Here is a 19,615-nt window from a genome sequence, read left to right on the forward strand (position 1 = left end):
ATTAAACTGGGCTAATATCGCGGAGACAATTTGTCCTGAAATGCTAGTTTTTGGCAAGTAGGCCTCCTGGATGTTGCTCTTTTCAGAATATCCTGACAAATCCCATAATTTTACACCTTACTCTTACCATATTTGATTTCTTACTATTCCTCCGCATTTACAATTAATTAGTTCCACAACCACGACGCCGAAGTGTACGCTAGCTCCGTAGCGTCTTGTTTGTAAACAAATCATTCTTAAAATCAAACTCATTTACATATCGACAAAATTCAAACAGACCATTTGTAACATAGCCCAGTCTACTATTGCATGCAGTCCCCTTTTGACTCGTCACGCAGCCCTTCACCGCCAAAAAAACGGGCTACGTGTGAAATCACGTTGCATCACGAGCAGTTAAGGAATACGAATTTATTGGGAATTTTTTGCCAATTATGATGTTTTTGTTTTTTTATTTATTTTCGCTTTTGAATGTTACGTCTCAATTTCCTTTCACTGGTTTGCAAGATATTCCTCACGATGCCCGGGCCGAAGGCCCTCGCGTAGCCGAGGTTTATTCGCATGGCGGGTGGAATGTACGTGGATATGCACAACGAGGCAGAAGCACGAGTTGGCTATATTCTCTACAGTTGGTGTTCTCAATGAAATGAGTCATCAAGCGACAAACTTGATCCGTGTCTTGCGCCGTGCCGCTTTGGCGATAAATTTCGTTTTTTCAAAATAAGAGCGAAAATCGAGATCAAAGAACATTTGTGAGTGCATCTTACTTGGTGGACGAGTTTGACCCTAACGGGGATGTGTGTCGGAAGTGCATTTCATTTTGGCCTTTTTAGCGTCAAAATCTTGCTTCTTACCGTTAAATCTACCTTGGAATTCAAGTTACCGACAATTAACCTGGCCCTTTCCCCGCCGGCCCAGTAGATCAAAGACTCAGCTCCGTACTTCGGTCGTTCAACCCAAGTTGAGCTTGCCCTAGGGAAGAAGAGGGTAGGGGGTCTAAGAAGCGTAGGGGATCTTCACGACGTGATTACAGCGGCTAGCCGTCCCCCATCCAGTTCCTAATCCCCGCCCCGTTAGTGGCGCTATGAAACCCAGTTTCGAGAGGGTTTCGCAAGAAAATAACGGACATCCGATATTCAATTTAAATAATTTTATTATAGTTCTACTTACTGCCGGCCACCAGGGCCAAACGCGATCCAAATTTTAAATTCTACCTGAACGTAATTTATTACATGGCTGCTTCAACGAGCGGGCAAGATGAAGCAAATTGTTCTGGTTGGCTACCCAAGAGGGCAAGAAGGGTAGGTTCATTATACGTTTCTGGGAAACTGCCCACCTACCCCTCCCCTACGCCAACATTTTGCCCTAAGTGAGAAGTAAGTGTTAATGTTGACTTAGGGGAGGGGTAGGTGGGCAGTTCCCCAGAAGGGTCTGACTTTGCTTAATAACTTTGCTCAATGACAGTACCCTTTTTATTTTAAAATACTTTACTGACTCTCACAGCCAGTGAGGGTGAAAGGAGGGAGTTCTTCGTTGACTCAAATTCTTCAGTCACGAAAATTGGTTTTAGCTTTCCAAGCTGTGGATCATGATAAAATATAAACAGTGACTTAAGAATGAAGGCTACTGAACCCAACAAGATGAATATAAATCTGAGACAATGGATGACAATGGATCCTAAAGTTTGACAGACCATTCATCTGAAAGCTACTGGGCAGTACTTTCCTGTGGTGCTGTTGTTTATTATCCTAAAGGGAGTGGGTTGAATTTCTATTCTGATTATTATACTCAAAAGAGTGGCCAAAAAAAAAACAATTCTAAAATTCAAAGATTTCTGGTCAAAACACTTTTAAGTAAGACTTAAATAATTCATCTGGCCGATGAACTGTCGCGCAAACGAGAGATTAGCCTCCCTCGCGCGTATGGCTCCTCGTCCCGCGCCATTTTTCTCATGCGCCTGCTCCGTAGGCTACCCAGCAAGTTTAGTTATTAACGTATAAAGTAACTGTCTAACACTCATCCTGATTGTGGATGCTAAAGAATGGAGTACACATTAGTAAAAAAAATAATTAAAAAAATAAAAAAAACACAATTGTTAAAGCACAATGTTAGGTGAGTATGAATTGAATGTACAATGAAGTACAATCTTATTTTAGCTAATAAAAGCCAGCAAGTCTTCCTAGGCGTAATTCCTCTATATTCTTCTTCTGAAAGGTTGCTGTCTGTCACCGTTACCATGGTGATGTCCATTCCCTTGATTAGCCACTTCCTTGACTTGTTCCTGGTGAATCTCTCCTGTCCAGCGCCTGCACTGCCAGCTTTGCAGCGGTAGCCTTGGCAATTTTGGAATTTTTGCCATAACCATCGAACTTGCCCCAGGAAACTCGTAAAGTACACTTGACCCTTCCATCGGCCAGAACTTCTGCTTTGCTAAAGATATGAACAGGAATCTTACAAATTATACAATGATGATGTGAATGTTACGCGCGCTGTAATTGGTCGTTACCCAAGATCTATTAAAACATAGCTACAATCGGCGACAAAATTGTTGAGACATTGACTCAAAAGAACATAAGAATCCACACCCCTCCCCTGTCCCCTCCATTCAAAGTTGGGGTGTTTGTTGTTTTCTAAAGGTAGCTCGAACAGTGGCACAACATTGGGGATGGGAGACGAAAAGTAGAGTTTGGGTCTTCAAAAATGCTTAAACTAGCACAAATCCTCCAACAGTGAAGCGGTACGAGGCAGGTAAGCTTATGTGTATCGCTCTTAAATGCGGTATCGGTCTTAAATGCCTGTACAGCTAAGAACCTGATTTTATTATTATCTTTTAAAGAACTCTTGCAGAAGCGAGAAAAAGTGTAAACCCTATAAAGAGAACAGTGTGAATTGAGAGCGACAAGGTCCTTATTTCAGGACTACCTCGTGTGTCCTACACAGGAATATGAATATTTTCAATACCCCACGTACCTAAATTCCCGTTCGTTGTCCTCTTCGTACACACGCCTGATGGGATTGATCGGTATGTTTACAGAGTAGTGGTCTGACAAAGAACAAAACACGTATTTCTTTACTATAATGGTAATGGTTCATGTTGCAATCTGTTGAGTGAGTTTGACTATGGTAACATGCAAAAGCATCAATATGGACAAGTAAACAGTAACAGTTTTTATTTGTCACGAGACGTACACTTTAGAACCGAGTTTTCAAACCACTGACGTCTCGCCGCTCGTCCCCAGAGCGCGACGTTTCTAGGGGGATACCTGGCCATTAAAAAAATGACGAGACGTTTGTCAGAAAATCTGTGGGCGCGGCTAAAATTCGCAGTTTGAACCTTGAATGTTCTACGTACTTTTGCACGCACTAACAGTTTTCGTTAGCGTCAAGGACTATTCTTTTGTCGAACAAATAGTGCCCTTCATATTGTGGCTAGGTGCTGCAGCCATTCTGGTCGCGTCATTTTTAATTAGAATTTAGCACCCTGAGCGGAGCCAATCCACAAATTTTCCTCCCTGCCCAATTTTTGGGAGAAGTACTTCCCGGGGGAGGTTGCACGTTCGATCCTCAAATCCAGACATGATTACAAGGCCTTTAAAAAAACTGATGAAAAAGGTAGCGCCTTTGCTTTGCAGGGGGCTAGTCCTTTAGGGCTCGGGTGACAATGCACGAAGGAGTGGCGGCCCCGTCACCAGTAGGGGACATTATCTAACTTTGAAAAATGATGTCATACCGATGTAAGGTTGCATCATGCGGTAGTACACTTCCCAGACCTTGGTCAAATCCATACCGCTGTCCAAGAACACTGCACCAGCCACGGACTCATAAATATCACCCAGGACCTTGGGAGCTTCGATACCTTCTTCGTCTTTTGTGGATATGATGATAAATGGATCGGCAATCCCCTGTGAATTATAAAACAATTGCTCAGAACGTTTTCTCGTAGCCTTTGCTAAATAAACACTGAAGATCCATTACGAACCAGAATAACATGAACAAGGGAATTTGGGGTAAAGATGCTTACATGCGTGGGAATCCCGTTGAAGCCCTGAATTTCTTGTCGGGCTTAATTTGCGATCAAAACTGCGTTGGTCATATCTTCATTTAGATGTTTCAGTCTCTTGCAACTATTACCAGCGTTTGTTTCCTTTAGCTATAGCTCCTTTTTATATACCTAGTGCCAACTACCAACGAATCAACCTTGCAAAAAATACAGGGAAACGTGTATTAAGCGCGCAGACCCCATATTAAGCGGACACCTTGGATTAAGCGGACGAATAGCTCAATACATTTCAATGTTTTTTTTCCCCACATTTAACGTAAACCGAACCTGTATTTAGCGGACACCAGCGAAGGTCCTGTGGGTGTTGGTGCTTAATACAGGTTTCTCTGTGAGACATGTCGTGCGTTTAACCGGCTCAAGGCAAACTTATTTTGCAGCAAGAGACGTCATTCCCGCGTTATTTCATCCAATCAGAAGTCGGTATTCACGCACATTGCAACAATCTGAATCTGATTTGTTGCAAGACAGGTTTTAACGTGGGTAGTAAAACCCCGCAACATCGGTTTTCGACTCCTTTTTCAGCAGCGTTGCACAACAAGTTGCAGGTTTTTGTTACTCGTTTAACCGTACCTTAAGTCAAACAAGTGTGCTTCCACAACAATAACATAAGGGCTACTAGTATTTGACAGAAACATTAGGGCCATTTATACGAGGAAAAATAAGACGCGTCTTAAATAAGACGCGAACTGTACCATTTATACGAGCATGTCTTATCTAAGACGAGAACAGCTCGTATAAATGGTTCGCGTCTTATTTCTGTTCTTGACTCGTTTTCACGTGAATGTTGCCCGTAGCAACGGCAATCCAACGTGGCGCCAAAAATTAACGCATACGTACTATGGGTTCGCGTCTTATGTAAGACGCGAAGGTCATTTATACCAGGTTTTCCTCGTCTTAGCTAAGACGCGTCTTATCTAAGAACAGGTGTTAAGGGCTGTTCTAAAATAAGACGCGTCTTAGCTAAGCTGCGTCTTATTTTACACGAAATGTGCCGTTTATACGGAAAGTTCGCGTCTTATTTAAGACGCCTCCTATGTAAGACGCGTCTTATTTTTCCTCGTATAAATGGCCCTATTATTGCCCCCACCAAAACATTGGACCGAGAAGCTGTTTTTCTAGCCAAGATAAATGGGAATCCCGATTATTTGAACAGCCAAAATGTGCTGTGATTGGTAGGTGTTGCCTATAGAAACCATCTTACCTATCGTAATCAACATTGGAGACTTTTAGATTTGAGGACGAGGACGAGATTTAACATACAGTTTTTCCCCCACCAATTTGCACCAACAGACTCGTTTCTTGCAAGTTGGCATTTTTTTATCATGTTCTTTAAGATATGCCAACCTATCACCCCATCTCATAACTTCACAAATTTAACTTTCGTGACGTCATCACTCTCGTCGCCATAGTTTCCTTCGTTTACGCGTCACAACAGCGTTGTACCCAGCTCCCACAAACGCTCGGTAATGGTACAAGAGACCTTGCGTTAAAGAGCCTTGTAAATGAGAGGATTTTATCAATCCAGATAATTTTTTCGCACTAGTCAACAGGATTTCGCTTGCCACAAACAATTTTCTGTGTCAGCTGCACAATAAGCTCAACTTACCAGATTCTCTTCTTTTTCGTCGTCCAATCTAGTGATAAAAGTTTCGATGGATTTAAACCATTTCGGGGACATCTGCCTCAAATACTTGTTATACTCGTATTTCACAGCAATGGCTGCAAAGATGTTGTTATTCACCAAAGCCTGGCGAATATCCGTCAGCTCACCGGGTGACAATTTTTCGTGACGGAAATATAGGTGTTGTGTTACCAGAAAATCTAACAAGGCGTCTCCAAGGAACTCCAGTCTTTGATAACAGGGCGTGACTCGGTTAGCCTGATACGAGGCGTGTGTCAAAGCTTCTACCAGATACAATTTGGAATTGAACGTGTACTTAATGGAGTTCTTTTCAAAATTCTCCAAGCCAGAGACCATCTGTGACAACATATCATGACTTTGGTAAGCTGCTGATGTGTTGGGTTGCTCAGGCCAAAATCTGGCATAACACCCTTTTCTGCTCTTCTCAGCGAGCTCACCAATGTCCGTGTCGATGTCATCATCCTCAGGAAGAACCTTAAGACCCAGGAACTTCATAAAGCGAAGTGCTCCGGTGTAACCACAGCAGATCAAATACGCTCCAATGAGAGCTTCCATGCTGTCAGCAACAGACTTATCTGCTATGACCTGAGTGTTACACTTGTCTCGCCTGCTTCCTAAGCCCTGATGTTCCGCGCTATCGGCATCATCAACTTCCATCGCTGTAACGCCTGATTCAGCGGTACTCTGTTGACATCCAGTGGGACACCATACATCACGTGCAAGTTGAGTACTCTGTTGGAACCCTGCTAAAGAGGTTCTTTCAGCCCCACGAAACAGCGCCAAATTGCTGATCTGTCTTACCTTGCGCAGCGTTAGTTTCCCCTCATCTTTGTCATGGTAGGTGCAATAGAGGTGAAGTGAAACCGCCAGCTTTAGGAAAGCGTCTCCAAGCATCTCGAGCCTTTCTAGATTGAAGGCGTCTCCGCTATGGGTGGTGGTCAAAGCTTGAAGCACAAATGCGGAGTCGGGATGAACAGTAGCAGTTCGCTTTCCATTGAACAAGGATTTTAAATCTGAAAAAAGCTCATTATAATCCTTACGACCCACGTTCTTCTTCGATGAGAAGCTGTCCTTATCAGTACGGAGTAAACTCTTTCCATCGTTAGCATAACCAGCACCAATTGAAGGGAGGCTAGATTCATCTGTGTTGTCACGCTCTCCATCGACCATCGTCTTGACATCACCAACAAGCAGGAGCGCGTTCACACGGTGTAAAATTGAGGGCAGCATCAGAGACACACTGAGAAGGGAAGCAGAAATAGGAAATACGTTGCATAGTTCGGGGAAAAGTTCAATAACGTCGCGCTTAGTCTTGGCTGCCACCTTTCTGTCCACCAGGAAATTCACCCTTCCAGAAATGTCTTTTACTTCAATGAGAGGCTGTTTCATGGTTGTAAAAGACTTTCCGTAATACTCCCGGAAGTAGCCTTCAAAAGTTTTGGCTTTGGATTTGTCTGGGAAGGGTGACATAGGACTCCGATCATGGCGCACGTTTAAAACCGCAAACTTTTGTCGAGACTCCGTGTAATTTTTTGAGACCACCATGTCAACGTCAATCTTGCAGGTTTCACCAGTTAACAGTTTCAGTGAAGTTTGCCTTGTTAGAGCATGGCGCATAGAATCATAGTCCACGTCATACCCATTAGGTTTCAAAAGAACTACAAAATAACCATCTGTACTGCCGTCGGACCCTTTAGGTTTAAATCTAACGGACTCACGAAGAGCTTGACTGAACAAGAAACAATGGAATTTTTGAGCAATTTCCAAGTCTTGTTGTGTCATCCTTGCGCGCAGTGGTGCCTTGTGGCATTTTATTGTTACTGTAACTTCTCCATAGTCGGGATAAAGTTTGAATGATCTCACCTGTGGGTTTAAGTAAATGACGTCAATTAATCGACTATAATAAATCAACAATTAGTCAGACAATAAATCAACCAATCAAGTTCTTCTTATTTAACCCTTATATTTAGGATCTGTAAAGTTATCTGATGTTAACACATAATATTATATTCATTTTTACTGTTTCATTGTCAGGTTGAAACTGTGAATGTCTGTTGAATTTGGCTGTGACTGTCTGTATCAACTTATAAAACATTTTTATGGTACTCCTTTCACGCAGTAGCATTTACTGATCGTTTTGTTTGTTCGATTTATGCAATTTTCTTTTACACTTTTTGACTATCTTGAGAGATTAAAGATTAAAAGTTTACTCTGAGAACAAAAGCATAGCAGCTGAAAATCGACGCTAACATCTGAAGAGGACATTTTACTCCACAGTAAAACTAAAGTGACTGAACTAGAACTAACCGCTGGAATTGGGACATTCGTCAATAAGCCAAACAGGCGGCAGACACCATCTGTAAAGTATCGCTGGCTCACATCAAGACCCTGGCGGCTGGTGAGTTTGGTGATAGTTATAGTGATAGCCGTGAGGTACTGGGGCTGACTTTCCTGTGGCAAGCTACCTCTGAATACCTGAGGAACCTAGTCAAGCAAAAAGAAAAGAAATAATTGTAATGCAAATACTACGGAAGTCAGACAAGCCATGGCGCTTGATATGTTACTATTAGAATGCAACCATTATCACTTCATTGTTGATCTCTCTTCCTCCTTCCGAAAAGAAGAGGGGTAATCATAGCCATGCGTTTTGTTACTGAGGCAGGACTGTCCATTCTACGAGATTGTTTCGATTATGTAAAGACCTAACCGGTTACATGTAAAATCTTGAGTTTGGCCCGAGCAAAATTCAATTACCCGTCCTCTTGCAGACTGGCGCCATGCATTTCTCTAGCTGTGTCATTCGGGAGTTTTTAAATTCAGCTATCACAACGGCAATGGTAACAGGACTATGCAGAAAGCTATAGGCTCAAAGAGTAAACAACAACTACAACAACAAGAGTTTATTCAATTATGAAAAAATTTAAGTCTATGTTACCCACAATTAGCGGAGCTATTCTAGGTGGGCAGCAATACAATAATTGTCTTCTATAAAGTCGGCAAAATGACGGTAAGTAAAGAGAAAACAAAAATAAAATGAAAAAAAAAATAGATAAAAGGCATCACGTATAGATATAGGAAGGATAACATTTTAACTGAATAAGGAGTTCAGGTAGGAACTGGTAATGGTACTCACATCAACATACACCCTCTTAGTCTCCAAAACCTGCAGCATACCGGTACATTTCTATGTGGTCACTAAACCTGAACCTTTCTCATGTAGAGTTAGTCAGAGGACATGACAAACGATGGACAATACTCCCTTTTTCTTTCCGAACTGCATGGGCTCTTAAGCATTTAATTGCAAAAATTTTTACCTTCATTTGATAAATTGAGCAACTTGGAATAATCGCAAAAAAGTTTTAAAGAACGCGAGTCCACTTTTTTCTTGACGTTTTCGCTGACGCTACCGTCGTGTTTGCTTAAACTTCCCTATTAGCAAGTATTGTGTTAAATGCAGTGGCGGATGCAGACCTTTAGAAAGGAGGGGGGGCGGGGGAGGGAGGTGGTCATCTAGACCCTGAGATAAGGGGGCGCGGTCTCAATTTTTTTTTTCAGTTTCAGTTTGGTCTAAAAATAAAAGGGGGAGGCGAGCACCTCCCCTGGATCCGCCACTGAAATGGACATGGACATGGTCATACCCGAATGATTTAACGCACGAGAAATAAAGGAACAAGGATAAGCACAGTCGGTTAAAAGTGCGTGGCCTTCAATGAAGAAAGAGCCGAGTTCCATTCCCAGGCGTGTGACCTCAAATCCTTGATTCGACTTCTTTCCATTTGGTGTAGCTTTCAGTAGCTTTTAATACCCGTAAAACGGAATACTGATGAAGGGGAAGGGGTAAAATGAGCGCAACTTCGGCCTCAGGTTTGTCATTCTAATGAATGCTATTACGAGTTACCGACGTAAAATAAGGACCTTTGCCATTTATCGTTTACCTTTTAGAAATTAAGAGAGGTTCCCGCGAGAGAGGGTGGAAGAAGAACACCTCAACTCTGGCGTGAAGCGTATTTTCTCTTGGTATGGCTCATCACGCACTTTGTACTCTGTGCGCCTGGAGATATAGACACATAATTCTTTGCATTAATGAGTTATCCTCCGATTGTCCTTACCTTTCTTTGATACACTCGCTTTCGTTTCTTTGTTCCTGCTTTTTCTCTCTTCTTCCCAGCAAACCCTTCCTCCTCTTCTTCCGATTCACTTTCACAATCCGATAAACTGCGGACTGGCAACAGATTATCGTCAAGTTCGCCAATCTTGTGAAGCTCTACGCAAGCGTAGAAAGCGGCAGCCATTTTAGCGAGGTTTCTTCGAGGCATAGGAATACCCTGCATGTTGGAATAAAGAGAAAAGTTGTCAAGTGTTGTTTTTGTTTAACTAAAGGAGGGATGAACTGACTGTGTACTCTCCAGCGGAATTCAATGACGATCATTTTTAAACATTAAACGCTTTTGTGGTGCATGAGTTTAGCAGAAATGCTTCAGTGAATAAGCCACTTTTGCCATTCTTTTGGTGAGGTTAGAAACCTAAAGCTAAAAATAATGTGGATTATTAAGGGTAACAAGTCTTCAGTTCATCACAGTCAGAGTCCTGGTACTGATCATTATTCTTTCTTGCACTCACATATATAGTTCTTCGTAACTGGCAGTTATTTGGCAGTTGCAGTTTACACAAATAAACATTTCTTCCAACTTCCTCAAACTTGTAAATTGGGCTGAGATGTGTGAATCTGTCACCTGGCAGCTTGGAACAGTATCTAAAGTATAGTAACAGAAGCAATGCGGTGTTAGAAAAGATGCTCCCTGCCATGCCCTATATTTAAAAAGACCACGTTCGTTGAAGACCCTAAACAGAGGCGCCGGAGCGCTACAAACAGCAGGTGGGGGGAGGGGGGAGGGGAGAGGGGGGAGGGGGGTCATTGAACCTCAACCTCACCACCTCATACCCCTACTCATAATTTCCTAAAATATTTCCCCGCGAAGTGACGTCTGCGGAACGAGCGCTGAAATTCCATACTGATGACGTGTGACGACCCAGATCTGCGTAGTGCTTCTGATTGGTTCTGGCGCGAGAGAAATTTGCTTCAAACAATCAGAATCGCCCCCCAGATCTGGGTAGTGACACGTCATCAGTATGGAATTTCTACGTCTATTCCTCACACGTCATTGCGCAGGGAAACCAGTCGTAGCGTCGCTAAATGTCCGCTATTTTCACAGGCTATTACAGCCAGATTAGCGGGAAAACGCACGTGGCGAGTCGAGAGCCGGAAAAATGCAATTACCTGGTAAGAAGAGAAACACTGCTGCTCATAGTGACTCTTGCTCCTTGACCATTCTCAGGTTTGTATGGAGGTAGGAAAGTGTCCGCGTCCGCTACCTCGTCACACTCTTCATTTGTAGGCTCTTCACGGCCATGGCATTTCTCTGATAGAATATCTTCAATGTCACGCATCCTCTGACGATTAAAAGCAACACCATGTTATCTGAGGGGAAGCTGAATATTAGGACGCGTACCAAGTTAGTCAGAACAGTTTGAACAGGCTGTTTAGACTGGTTCATTTGCAAAAAGAATTTCACCATAAGGCAGAAATGTCAGGCCATTTCAGTATAATCCTAAATAGGCTTTAAGTAAGTTCTCCAAAGGAACCATTTCATTTTGAAAATGTGTGGTCCAAACATCCCTTGGAAAACTGAACAGAGCTATTTTTTTAGCTTTGTTGCAAACCACAACTAGGCGCAACTCGACGACAGAGTCGGGAGGAATTTCAGTTTATTACCATGTAAATTGTTTATTCCATCCTAAATTTTTCTGAGAATGGAATAACTTTTTATTTTTTTTATTTTTTTCAAATCAAGACGCTTCAGCTTTTCGACTTTCACGAGTTTAAGTGGCAATATAATAATGAAGAACACCTAGATTTCAAATTTTCCGGGCGAGAATAATCGCATAACCCTGGGCCACCCTGGTACACTAACCCTTTAGCGTTCGAATTAGCCACCCCCCCCCCCCCACCCCTCCGGTCAACCTTGCTCCGAGGTCCCCATTTATTCACCGAGTTCAACATTTACAATCTCCCGTTATTTATCGTGTTTGCAGTTCTCCAGTAAATTTTGCCATAAACGTGTCATTTTTTGCATATCTGTGCCACTTCATTTGCCGGCGCTGAATCAGATACGCTTTTCAAAAACTGCACAGTGGACCACATCTTAAAGATTTGTTTGCAATTACGAAGGAAAAGATGCAATCTAAATTGAAGTCTGATTCTGCAATTACTCCTCTACGAGCGTGAATTTTCTATGAAAACATGGGAGCAAATTTGCGCATTTTCCTGGGATTGAATTGTTTGGGACGGCACCCAAGTTTAAGCGAAAGAACACGCCCTCAGCTTCTCTATTAAACGTCCCGGATAAAAAAATTATGACGAAGTCGTGCAGAGAAAGCAAATATGAAAACTAAAAGTGCGACGCACATGTATTTCTGTTGTTTTGCTAAAACCAGTTGTTCTTTGACAACCTCGTTGTCGTCGTCCTTAAAAAGACGCCGCTGGATCCACAACCTATCTAAATACTGCTAAACCGCTACTTAAGACGATCTTCATAATAGAAAACTTAAGCAACAATGAAGGCGACGGCTACGAAAGCGTCTCTTTCAATGTGAATTCGCGCTACTTCACACTTTATCGCGTTTATTCCAACTTGTTCAATTCGTCAAAGGTTCGGGCAAATTTTTCTGAAGTTGAATTATCAAAGTGCAGGAAAAGAAAAAGAAAGTCGTTGTCTTGTGTTCATGTCCCAGACAAAACGTGAACTAAGGCACTTTCACGTTGTAGTCGTAAAGCGACGGCAAAGAAATGTACAAAAAAAGGCACTTGAAAAGTTGTTGTTTTGTAAACCGATTGCTTTTTTGCCGTTCTCGTTGCCGTCGCCGTCGTCGTTGCTTCAGCTTCCTATTTCATAATAGTAAAGTCACAATTACTAAGAAAGCTTACAAGAGTGGTGGAAAAAGGGAAAGGATAACATGGACCCCTCCCCCCTCCCCGAGAGTTGCCCATCAAATGGAACATTAGGGAGTTTAAGCAACGACGATGATGACGGTGGCGAAAACGTCTCTTTTTCCACGCCATTTTTTTGTCAAATGTTGGTGAATTTTTTCCTTGACTTGAATTTTGAAGGACTGGCTCTAGTTTAACAAATTTTTTATAAAAGCAATTAGAAAATCGTTGTCTTGAGTCAACGTCCTAAAAAAACGTGAATTTAGGCAATTTTTATGTCGTGGTCGTGCAATGACGGCGAAGAAATGTTCAAAAAAGTTTGCTGCACGTGCAAAATTGTTTTGCTGCTTTTTTGCGGTTCCTGTTGCCGTGGTCGTCATGGTCGTCGTTGCCTAAACTCCTTATTTATGCAACAACTATTTGATCAGCAAAATCTACCTCCAATTCGCCTTGCTTTTCCTCGTACTCTTCTTCATCCACAAGGATTATATAGTTGGAATCCTTGGCACGTGCTCGGCCTTTTGACTGCACATAGGAGCGAAACGTCATCGGAAAATCAAACCGGCACACCAAGTTGCACCTTGGAATGTCTAATCCTTCTTCAACAACACAAGTTGCGATCAAAAGGTTGAATTTATGAAGCCTGAACTGTCGCAGTACCTCTTCTTGCTTTTTGAAGTTCATCTCTGTTTCATTGGAGTAATTAACTTTCCCTCCCGTGCCGTGTCCAATCACAAAGTTGCTTTTGATAAAAGAGAGCTCAGGATATAGATTTGCAGCAATGTTAATCTGCTTACTGAGGACCAGTGCTGTGTATCGCCTTTCTACAAAGACTATGCCACAAAGCTTGTTCTCTATAAATCAATAACATGAGGACGATGATGATGATGATGATTATGATGATTCTTATTATTATGCTAATGTACATCTTGATGCCAAGGAGCTTTTTGACAGTCAGCCAGCAAATTAACAAGTTCTGTTTTCACAAAGGGACCTTCAGTCACAGAAAAGCCAAAATTTGGTGTTCATTATAGCAAGACCACAATTTAAGAGCTTTGAGACACAGCTGAAATTCAGGCTACTTGACCATGTGCATTATGCAACTATTGTACAATTCCTACCAAATAAAACCATTTTGAAGCAACCTACAAGATCACAGAGGGAGAACAAAATGAGCCCAACATTTTCTTTCGTTTTTTTTTTTTTGGGGGGGGGGGGGGGGTCAGGATTGGTGAGGCAAGGGTCCTGTCCACGGTCCACGTACAAAAGCATTGATTGCATCATTTGGTTTTGCCTACTTCCCATTCATTTCTTTTACTGCAAGTAAGGGTTACATGTCAACTGGCTCATTATTTCCTCAAAAATGGTGGAACCAAATTTTGAGGAAGATGATGGTCATTTTTGTGACAGCTGTTTTACCAAGCATTTTGTTACAAGTCCGAGAATTAACTTTGAAATATCTTACCACTGTTTTGTGAATTCCCAAATTCTCTTAAAACAGACAACAGCAGCTGTAGTTTAGGCATGATGTAGAACTCTTCAGTGCTTCCAGTATCTTCACTGCCAGCAGATGTGTAATTGTGATACACACTTTGTAGTAGTCGCAGCTGTGTTGCACTAAACTCACAAAGCATTCTTCCTTCCTTGCTGTCTTGAAATATGCATGCTCTCTCTATGAAGGTTAAAGGATAATAATATTATTTTGATTATTATTTTTCAATATTTAATTACTTTAACTCGTTTTAGCTCAAACAGAGTCTTCCAATTAGACTTGGGTTAGGCTGAAAGATGGTTTGAGCTGAGTACAACAGTATACAGCCTCACAAATTCTTCCAGAAGTTTAAAGTACAAGGAGTGTTTGGGGTGGCAACCTTGGCACATTTATAGTCTCCATGAGTATTTTCATTTTTATTGACTTTATTTACAAAATACTGTACAAGTAACAGACATTGCACCATACCCAGATCCTTGATCAAGTGACCCGCAACTTTGTTGGCTGCCCAGGGACCCAACTCTGATAAGGTCTCTTGACACTCTCTGAATGTATACTTTGCATACCAGTGAGCATTCCCTGAAGGACCCTCACGCCGCACCTTACAGTCTAAAAGAAACCCCATTCCTGGACTCAAAACATCTTGAAGTATTTGAATTAACATCTTTGTGTTGTCATCAATGTCGGCATTTGAAAATTTCAAGACCAGTTCATTTGGTTTTGCAGCAAACTTCTCAACTTCTTCATCCTGGCTTGTCTCACATGTTGACCTTAGTGTGCATTCCAGCTCTCGCATTTCTGATTCAATGTTCCATGGTTTCACCTTTTTATTTACTACAGATGCTGTTAGACCCATGATCTTTGGATGGTCAGTTTTCTTGCAGTCAACAAAGCACTCCATGATCTGCTTGTATGCATGATTCTTTGTGGCATGATGGCATTCATCAAAGATCAGAAGATTTACTTGTGATAATTTTATGTAACTGTGGAGTAAAAGATTGAGAAAAATCTCTGCAGTCATCACCAAAATATTGTTGTCATTGAATTCTTTTTCCCATATTTTTTTGTCCCAGAAGTCGACTCCCATCTCGCCAACATAATGCCGGACATTCAGATCTGTGTTTTTGTCAATCACCTTGGCTTGCTGGCTGGCTAAAGGAACTGAGAAAAATAAAAAGATATTAGCTAAGGTAAATTGAACCCACTTTTTACAGGCTCTTTCCTTGTTACACATTGTTGGCTATCATTCAACATCCATCTTTCGACATCCTAGGCAAACAAGATGGATTGAAATTTCCTAATTACAGGCCACTAGTATGATACTCTGAACTTCTATCGGTTGTGATTAGCTCATTTCAAACAGCATGTTGAAACAGGGTCTGGAAGGGGGTGTCTGGATCTCGAAACACGGGGTAAATTTCCATACATTCACGAATCATGTCATTCGGTAATGAACTGATCAAGGCCATCAATAATTATTCTTAGCTTGGTGGTTGCTGGACTACTACAGGCATAAATGACCTTGTATAGGAAGGAAAAAGAATGGTGACCAACAAACTGGCGATTCTCTGATTTTCTCTGTATTTCATGAGTTTGCCTGATTCAGGCTCTGTTTACCAGTCAATTCACGGATCATGCGAACCCCTTCCAGACCAGGGGCCCGTTTCTCGAAAGTCCCGGTAACTTTCCGGACCCGAAATCAAATATTCAAATCGAAATATAAAGAATAAGAGCGCTGGTCCTGGCTAGCAGACTACTCCATTTTGTTTCACTACCTGATACTTTTATCATGCTAGATGCAAAAGTATTGATAACTCGATCTTTAATGTAAACGGAGACAGCTTACCGGGCCCGTTAATCATCGGGACTTTCGAGAAACGGGCCCCAGGACTGAAAAGTTGCCTTCAGGATGGCTTGCATCCCCAAATAGACATTGTTTAAAATCATGGTTGTAGAAAGCTTCAGAGGAAAGAGCTGCCCGTTAAATTATATCAGCAAAACTGTTCTGAATGCTCACACAACAAAATGTCATGATCATATAAAATAACAAGGAAATTAGAAACTTAAAGAACATAAGCGTTAAGCTAAGAGAGTATTTAAGTTCCTCAGTTGGGGCTACGCGTTTTCTGTCAATTTAGAGATATTCTGATGCGATATAATAAAGTCATCTTATCTTGTCTTGCAAGTGCAAAAAAAATCTCCATCCACTGCAATTTCAGATCGTGTATATTGTACGACGAAATTGCACTCATCGCATGGCGGCAGACATTTTGGTGTGAACGAAAAGTTCACTGACTCCCTACCCCTAAAAACCTTCCAAACCCCTACTCCACCCCTAGAATTTATACCGAAACGTAAACAATCTGAAGCGTAATTTCTAACCTGTATTTACAAGGAAGAAAGTTCTTTTTCCACCGTTTTTGTAGGTGTCTCTGATCTGGTGTGAGAGTTCCTTTATTAGCATTACACTGATGAATGTTTTTCCAGTTCCCGTTCCGAGACAAACGATTGTGTTTCTTTCCAGAGATCTTTCCAGTAACTCTACTTGGTAAGGGCGAGCGGTGAATCCCACCTCGACATTTCTATCTTCCTGTTGGGTTTCTGTTTCGGTTTCGGAGGCTGAGGAATCCTCGGCGCTGTCCTCGCTTTCCATGATCACCAATTTCTTTCAACAAGAGACATTTAGGGTCACGTCTTTGACAAATTCACTTTGAACTTAGAACGGCGATCAGCTGTTCGAGGGCTACAAGTAAAAGTGACAAAAGATCTCTTTGACTGGCCACCAGTTTATCGACTTTCCCTTTCCAAACAAAAATATCTACATTTTTTGTTGACTGGAAGACAGGGATAAAATCTTCGTGTTCCCGCGTAGCTTGCTGATGAAATTGCTTCGCTAAGCAATTTTTAGGCGATTAAAATGACATCAGATTTTTCCGGGAATTTCCGCTCAACCTGAAATTTGTTTCTGTTTCCGAGAAACGGATGCTTGAATAATCACTTAACAATGGGTCGTATGATAATATAAGCATTCTTTTTGCAAACAAATCATTCTCTGTGCAAATAGACCACTTGTATTTTGACAAGTCTTGTCTGGGCACGTGGTGTTTCCTTTTTAGGCAAAGAGAAACACTGTTGCGTGACGACGGAAGAGAATACCGTATTTCCTCGAATACCGTAATAGCCGTCCCTCGATTAATCGCCTCCCTCGAATAATCGTCCCCGCCTCCCACCACTATAGGTAACCCAATATCGACACCCATAGCGGTAAATTTGGAGGATGAGTCTTTGAAGAGCAGTCTGATCTAGAAAAACTGATCTGTGACGAAGCTGAGGATGCGACAATGAAAATTAATCAATGAACCAAATTTGGAACACTTGGAAAGCCCATGTTCAGTTTCTTTGATGCGATTATTTTTGATTATGAGGAAATAGAACAAAATGTTTAGGGCACTACTTCCAGTGAATAATATATGAAATAATCGCCTCCCTCGAATAATCACCTTCCCTTGCGCTCGAACAACGGCAGAACTTTAAAACTCGCTGGAATCATAATTTGGTGTCGTTATTGAGCGCCTATATGAACAGAATCTACGTCATTTTGTGAGCATAATTTCGGAAAACAGTAGCCCAATTTGGGAATTCTGGCATAATTTTGGCATAATTTGGCAAAATTTCGAGCACTGGTGGCTTTATGCCACTTTTAGGAGCACTCTTTCTCGCAGGATCATCTCCACCAGGGCCTAGCTGGAATCGCCCCCGGTCGCCCTGAAACGGCCAAAAATGTTAAGAAAACACCATAAATTTAGACAAGGAGACAAGGTAAGAAAATTCTGATTAATTTTTATTACTATTTTGACCCCTAACTTAATAGTAACGATCGCTTAAATCTCCATACAAACTCTTATAATATTTCTGTTACGCAACAGCTCACTCGTGAGCTTGGGGTACCTGTAAACTGACATCATAGAATTAGATGTTGCTGGAAAACAATTCTTGTTACCACACATGTAGATTTATTATTAAAAGCCAACATTGACAGTCTTTTTTTAAAAAAGGCTCGCGGCCCCTACTACACTAAGTGTTCCAACCCCGCCGGGCGGGGGTGCGTTTCTCGCCGATGCACTTTACGCGCGTGATACAGGGAAGGAATGGGAACTAGTAGCTTAAACGTGAAAGACGGGAAAAGAACGGACAGACAATCACAGACAACAAAGCATTTTTTACGGTACTCGGCGAATATTTGAAGCTCAAGATGGGTTAAAATGGAACAGTATTTTTGCATTTGTTGCTATGGGAGATTATTTAAGAAAGGGGAGGTAAGGAATTATACTCATGTGAAAGAAAACATTGTATTTTAAGTGGCGAAAATTCTAAATTTTTAATGAGACAACCGAGCGCCCAGCTACGGTCTGCCTTTCGGGTCTGCAATGAATCCAGTGACTGCGATTTCTTTCAAAAAAGTCTTACTCTTTCATTCTTGTCGTACACTGTTGCTTGATCTGATCACGAACTGATAATCACTTAAATTTCGCTTTGTTCTTTCCTTGACGTCTTTCATCATTTACTTAATGTTATTTGGTTAAGCTTTATGCTCATGACATTTTGACTTTCTTTCTTTTGAAACGACATAAAAGCTTACTATATTTTAACAATAAATGTTAAGTTTAGCTAGATTTATAAACACATCATCAAAATAGATCTAGATTGGATCGTTAAATTTCATTTTCTTCGTTTCCACGTAATCTTGAGAGATATGGGCTTTAAAATTCCTTTTGTTACAAGCAAGTTGCGCGGCCAGGTATCGTAAAGATGTAGCAAATATTGGTCAATAATCCAGTGTAGTCGAATGTCTTACTTGTTCAGTCTGTACTAAAGTGTAATAACGTGCGTTCTACTTGAAGATGACCACTGCACATGGCTGTCAAAACACCATGTGGTCACTGTCACTTGTAACTACGTGACAAGGCGGCCATGTTGCGGCTTCAATACAATAGAGTTTTTCCTCGAAAAATTTACATGAAAATAGAGTTATTTATAAGTTCCCAGGGGAGAGAAATGCTTTTATTCTTGGCCACCATCATGGCCGCCGTGACGTCATGTGCAAGACTGCTCTCACCTGGACGATCATATCTCTCCTTTGGGTTTAAACTATTAATTTAATCAAGGTTAACCTCATATCTCAAGGATACAATCAAATCACGACCTTTACTTCAATTTGTGATTGATTAGCATAAAAAATCAAATTGTGACAATTTTGGCGCGGTCAATAATTTTTCCAAGTGTGCCAATCCCCCCCTGGACATTTGTCAGGAATTTGTCATTTTTTTTCAAGTTTACCCTTCACCCCCTTCCCCCCCCAGACATTTGGTGGGCATTTGTCACTCTTTTTTGAAAAAATCCCACAGTGGGGCTTAAAAAAGTGTGCAAATACCCCAC

The 19,615-nt window shown here is 41.5% G+C and overlaps 2 protein-coding genes across 4 annotated transcripts in view; one reads left to right on the top strand and one right to left on the bottom strand.

Moving 5' to 3' along the window:
* Positions 1-1,348: 1,348 nt before the first annotated feature.
* LOC140942795 (endoribonuclease Dicer-like) lies at positions 1,349-17,159 on the bottom strand. Of its 3 annotated transcripts, none has more exons than XM_073391801.1 (12): positions 16,595-17,158; positions 14,648-15,340; positions 14,153-14,359; positions 13,126-13,541; positions 10,978-11,150; positions 10,320-10,452; positions 9,809-10,024; positions 8,007-8,183; positions 5,664-7,562; positions 3,728-3,899; positions 2,968-3,040; positions 1,349-2,427 (listed from the first exon to the last, which is right to left on the bottom strand). In XM_073391801.1, exons 1-12 carry the CDS (start codon positions 16,830-16,832, stop codon positions 2,256-2,258), a joined length of 4,569 nt encoding a protein of 1,522 aa, XP_073247902.1. In that variant the 5' UTR covers positions 16,833-17,158; the 3' UTR covers positions 1,349-2,255. The 3 variants fall into 3 exon arrangements, with proteins under 3 accessions (XP_073247902.1, XP_073247900.1, XP_073247901.1); XM_073391799.1 differs by having other exon boundaries at positions 16,562-17,157; XM_073391800.1 differs by lacking the exon at positions 2,968-3,040 and having other exon boundaries at positions 16,562-17,159.
* A 1,212-nt stretch (positions 17,160-18,371) lies between these two features.
* LOC140943572 (uncharacterized) overlaps positions 18,372-19,615 on the top strand; it is an 8,229-nt gene continuing 6,985 nt past the window's right edge. Inside the window, exon 1 of the mRNA XM_073392675.1 lies at positions 18,372-18,495. Within this exon, the coding sequence (XP_073248776.1) occupies positions 18,442-18,495 (54 nt within the window). The 5' untranslated portion in view covers positions 18,372-18,441. The remainder of the gene's footprint in view (positions 18,496-19,615) is intronic.

The sequence above is a fragment of the Porites lutea genome, chromosome 7 (assembly GCF_958299795.1).
Source record: "Porites lutea chromosome 7, jaPorLute2.1, whole genome shotgun sequence".
NCBI lineage: Eukaryota > Metazoa > Cnidaria > Anthozoa > Scleractinia > Poritidae > Porites > Porites lutea.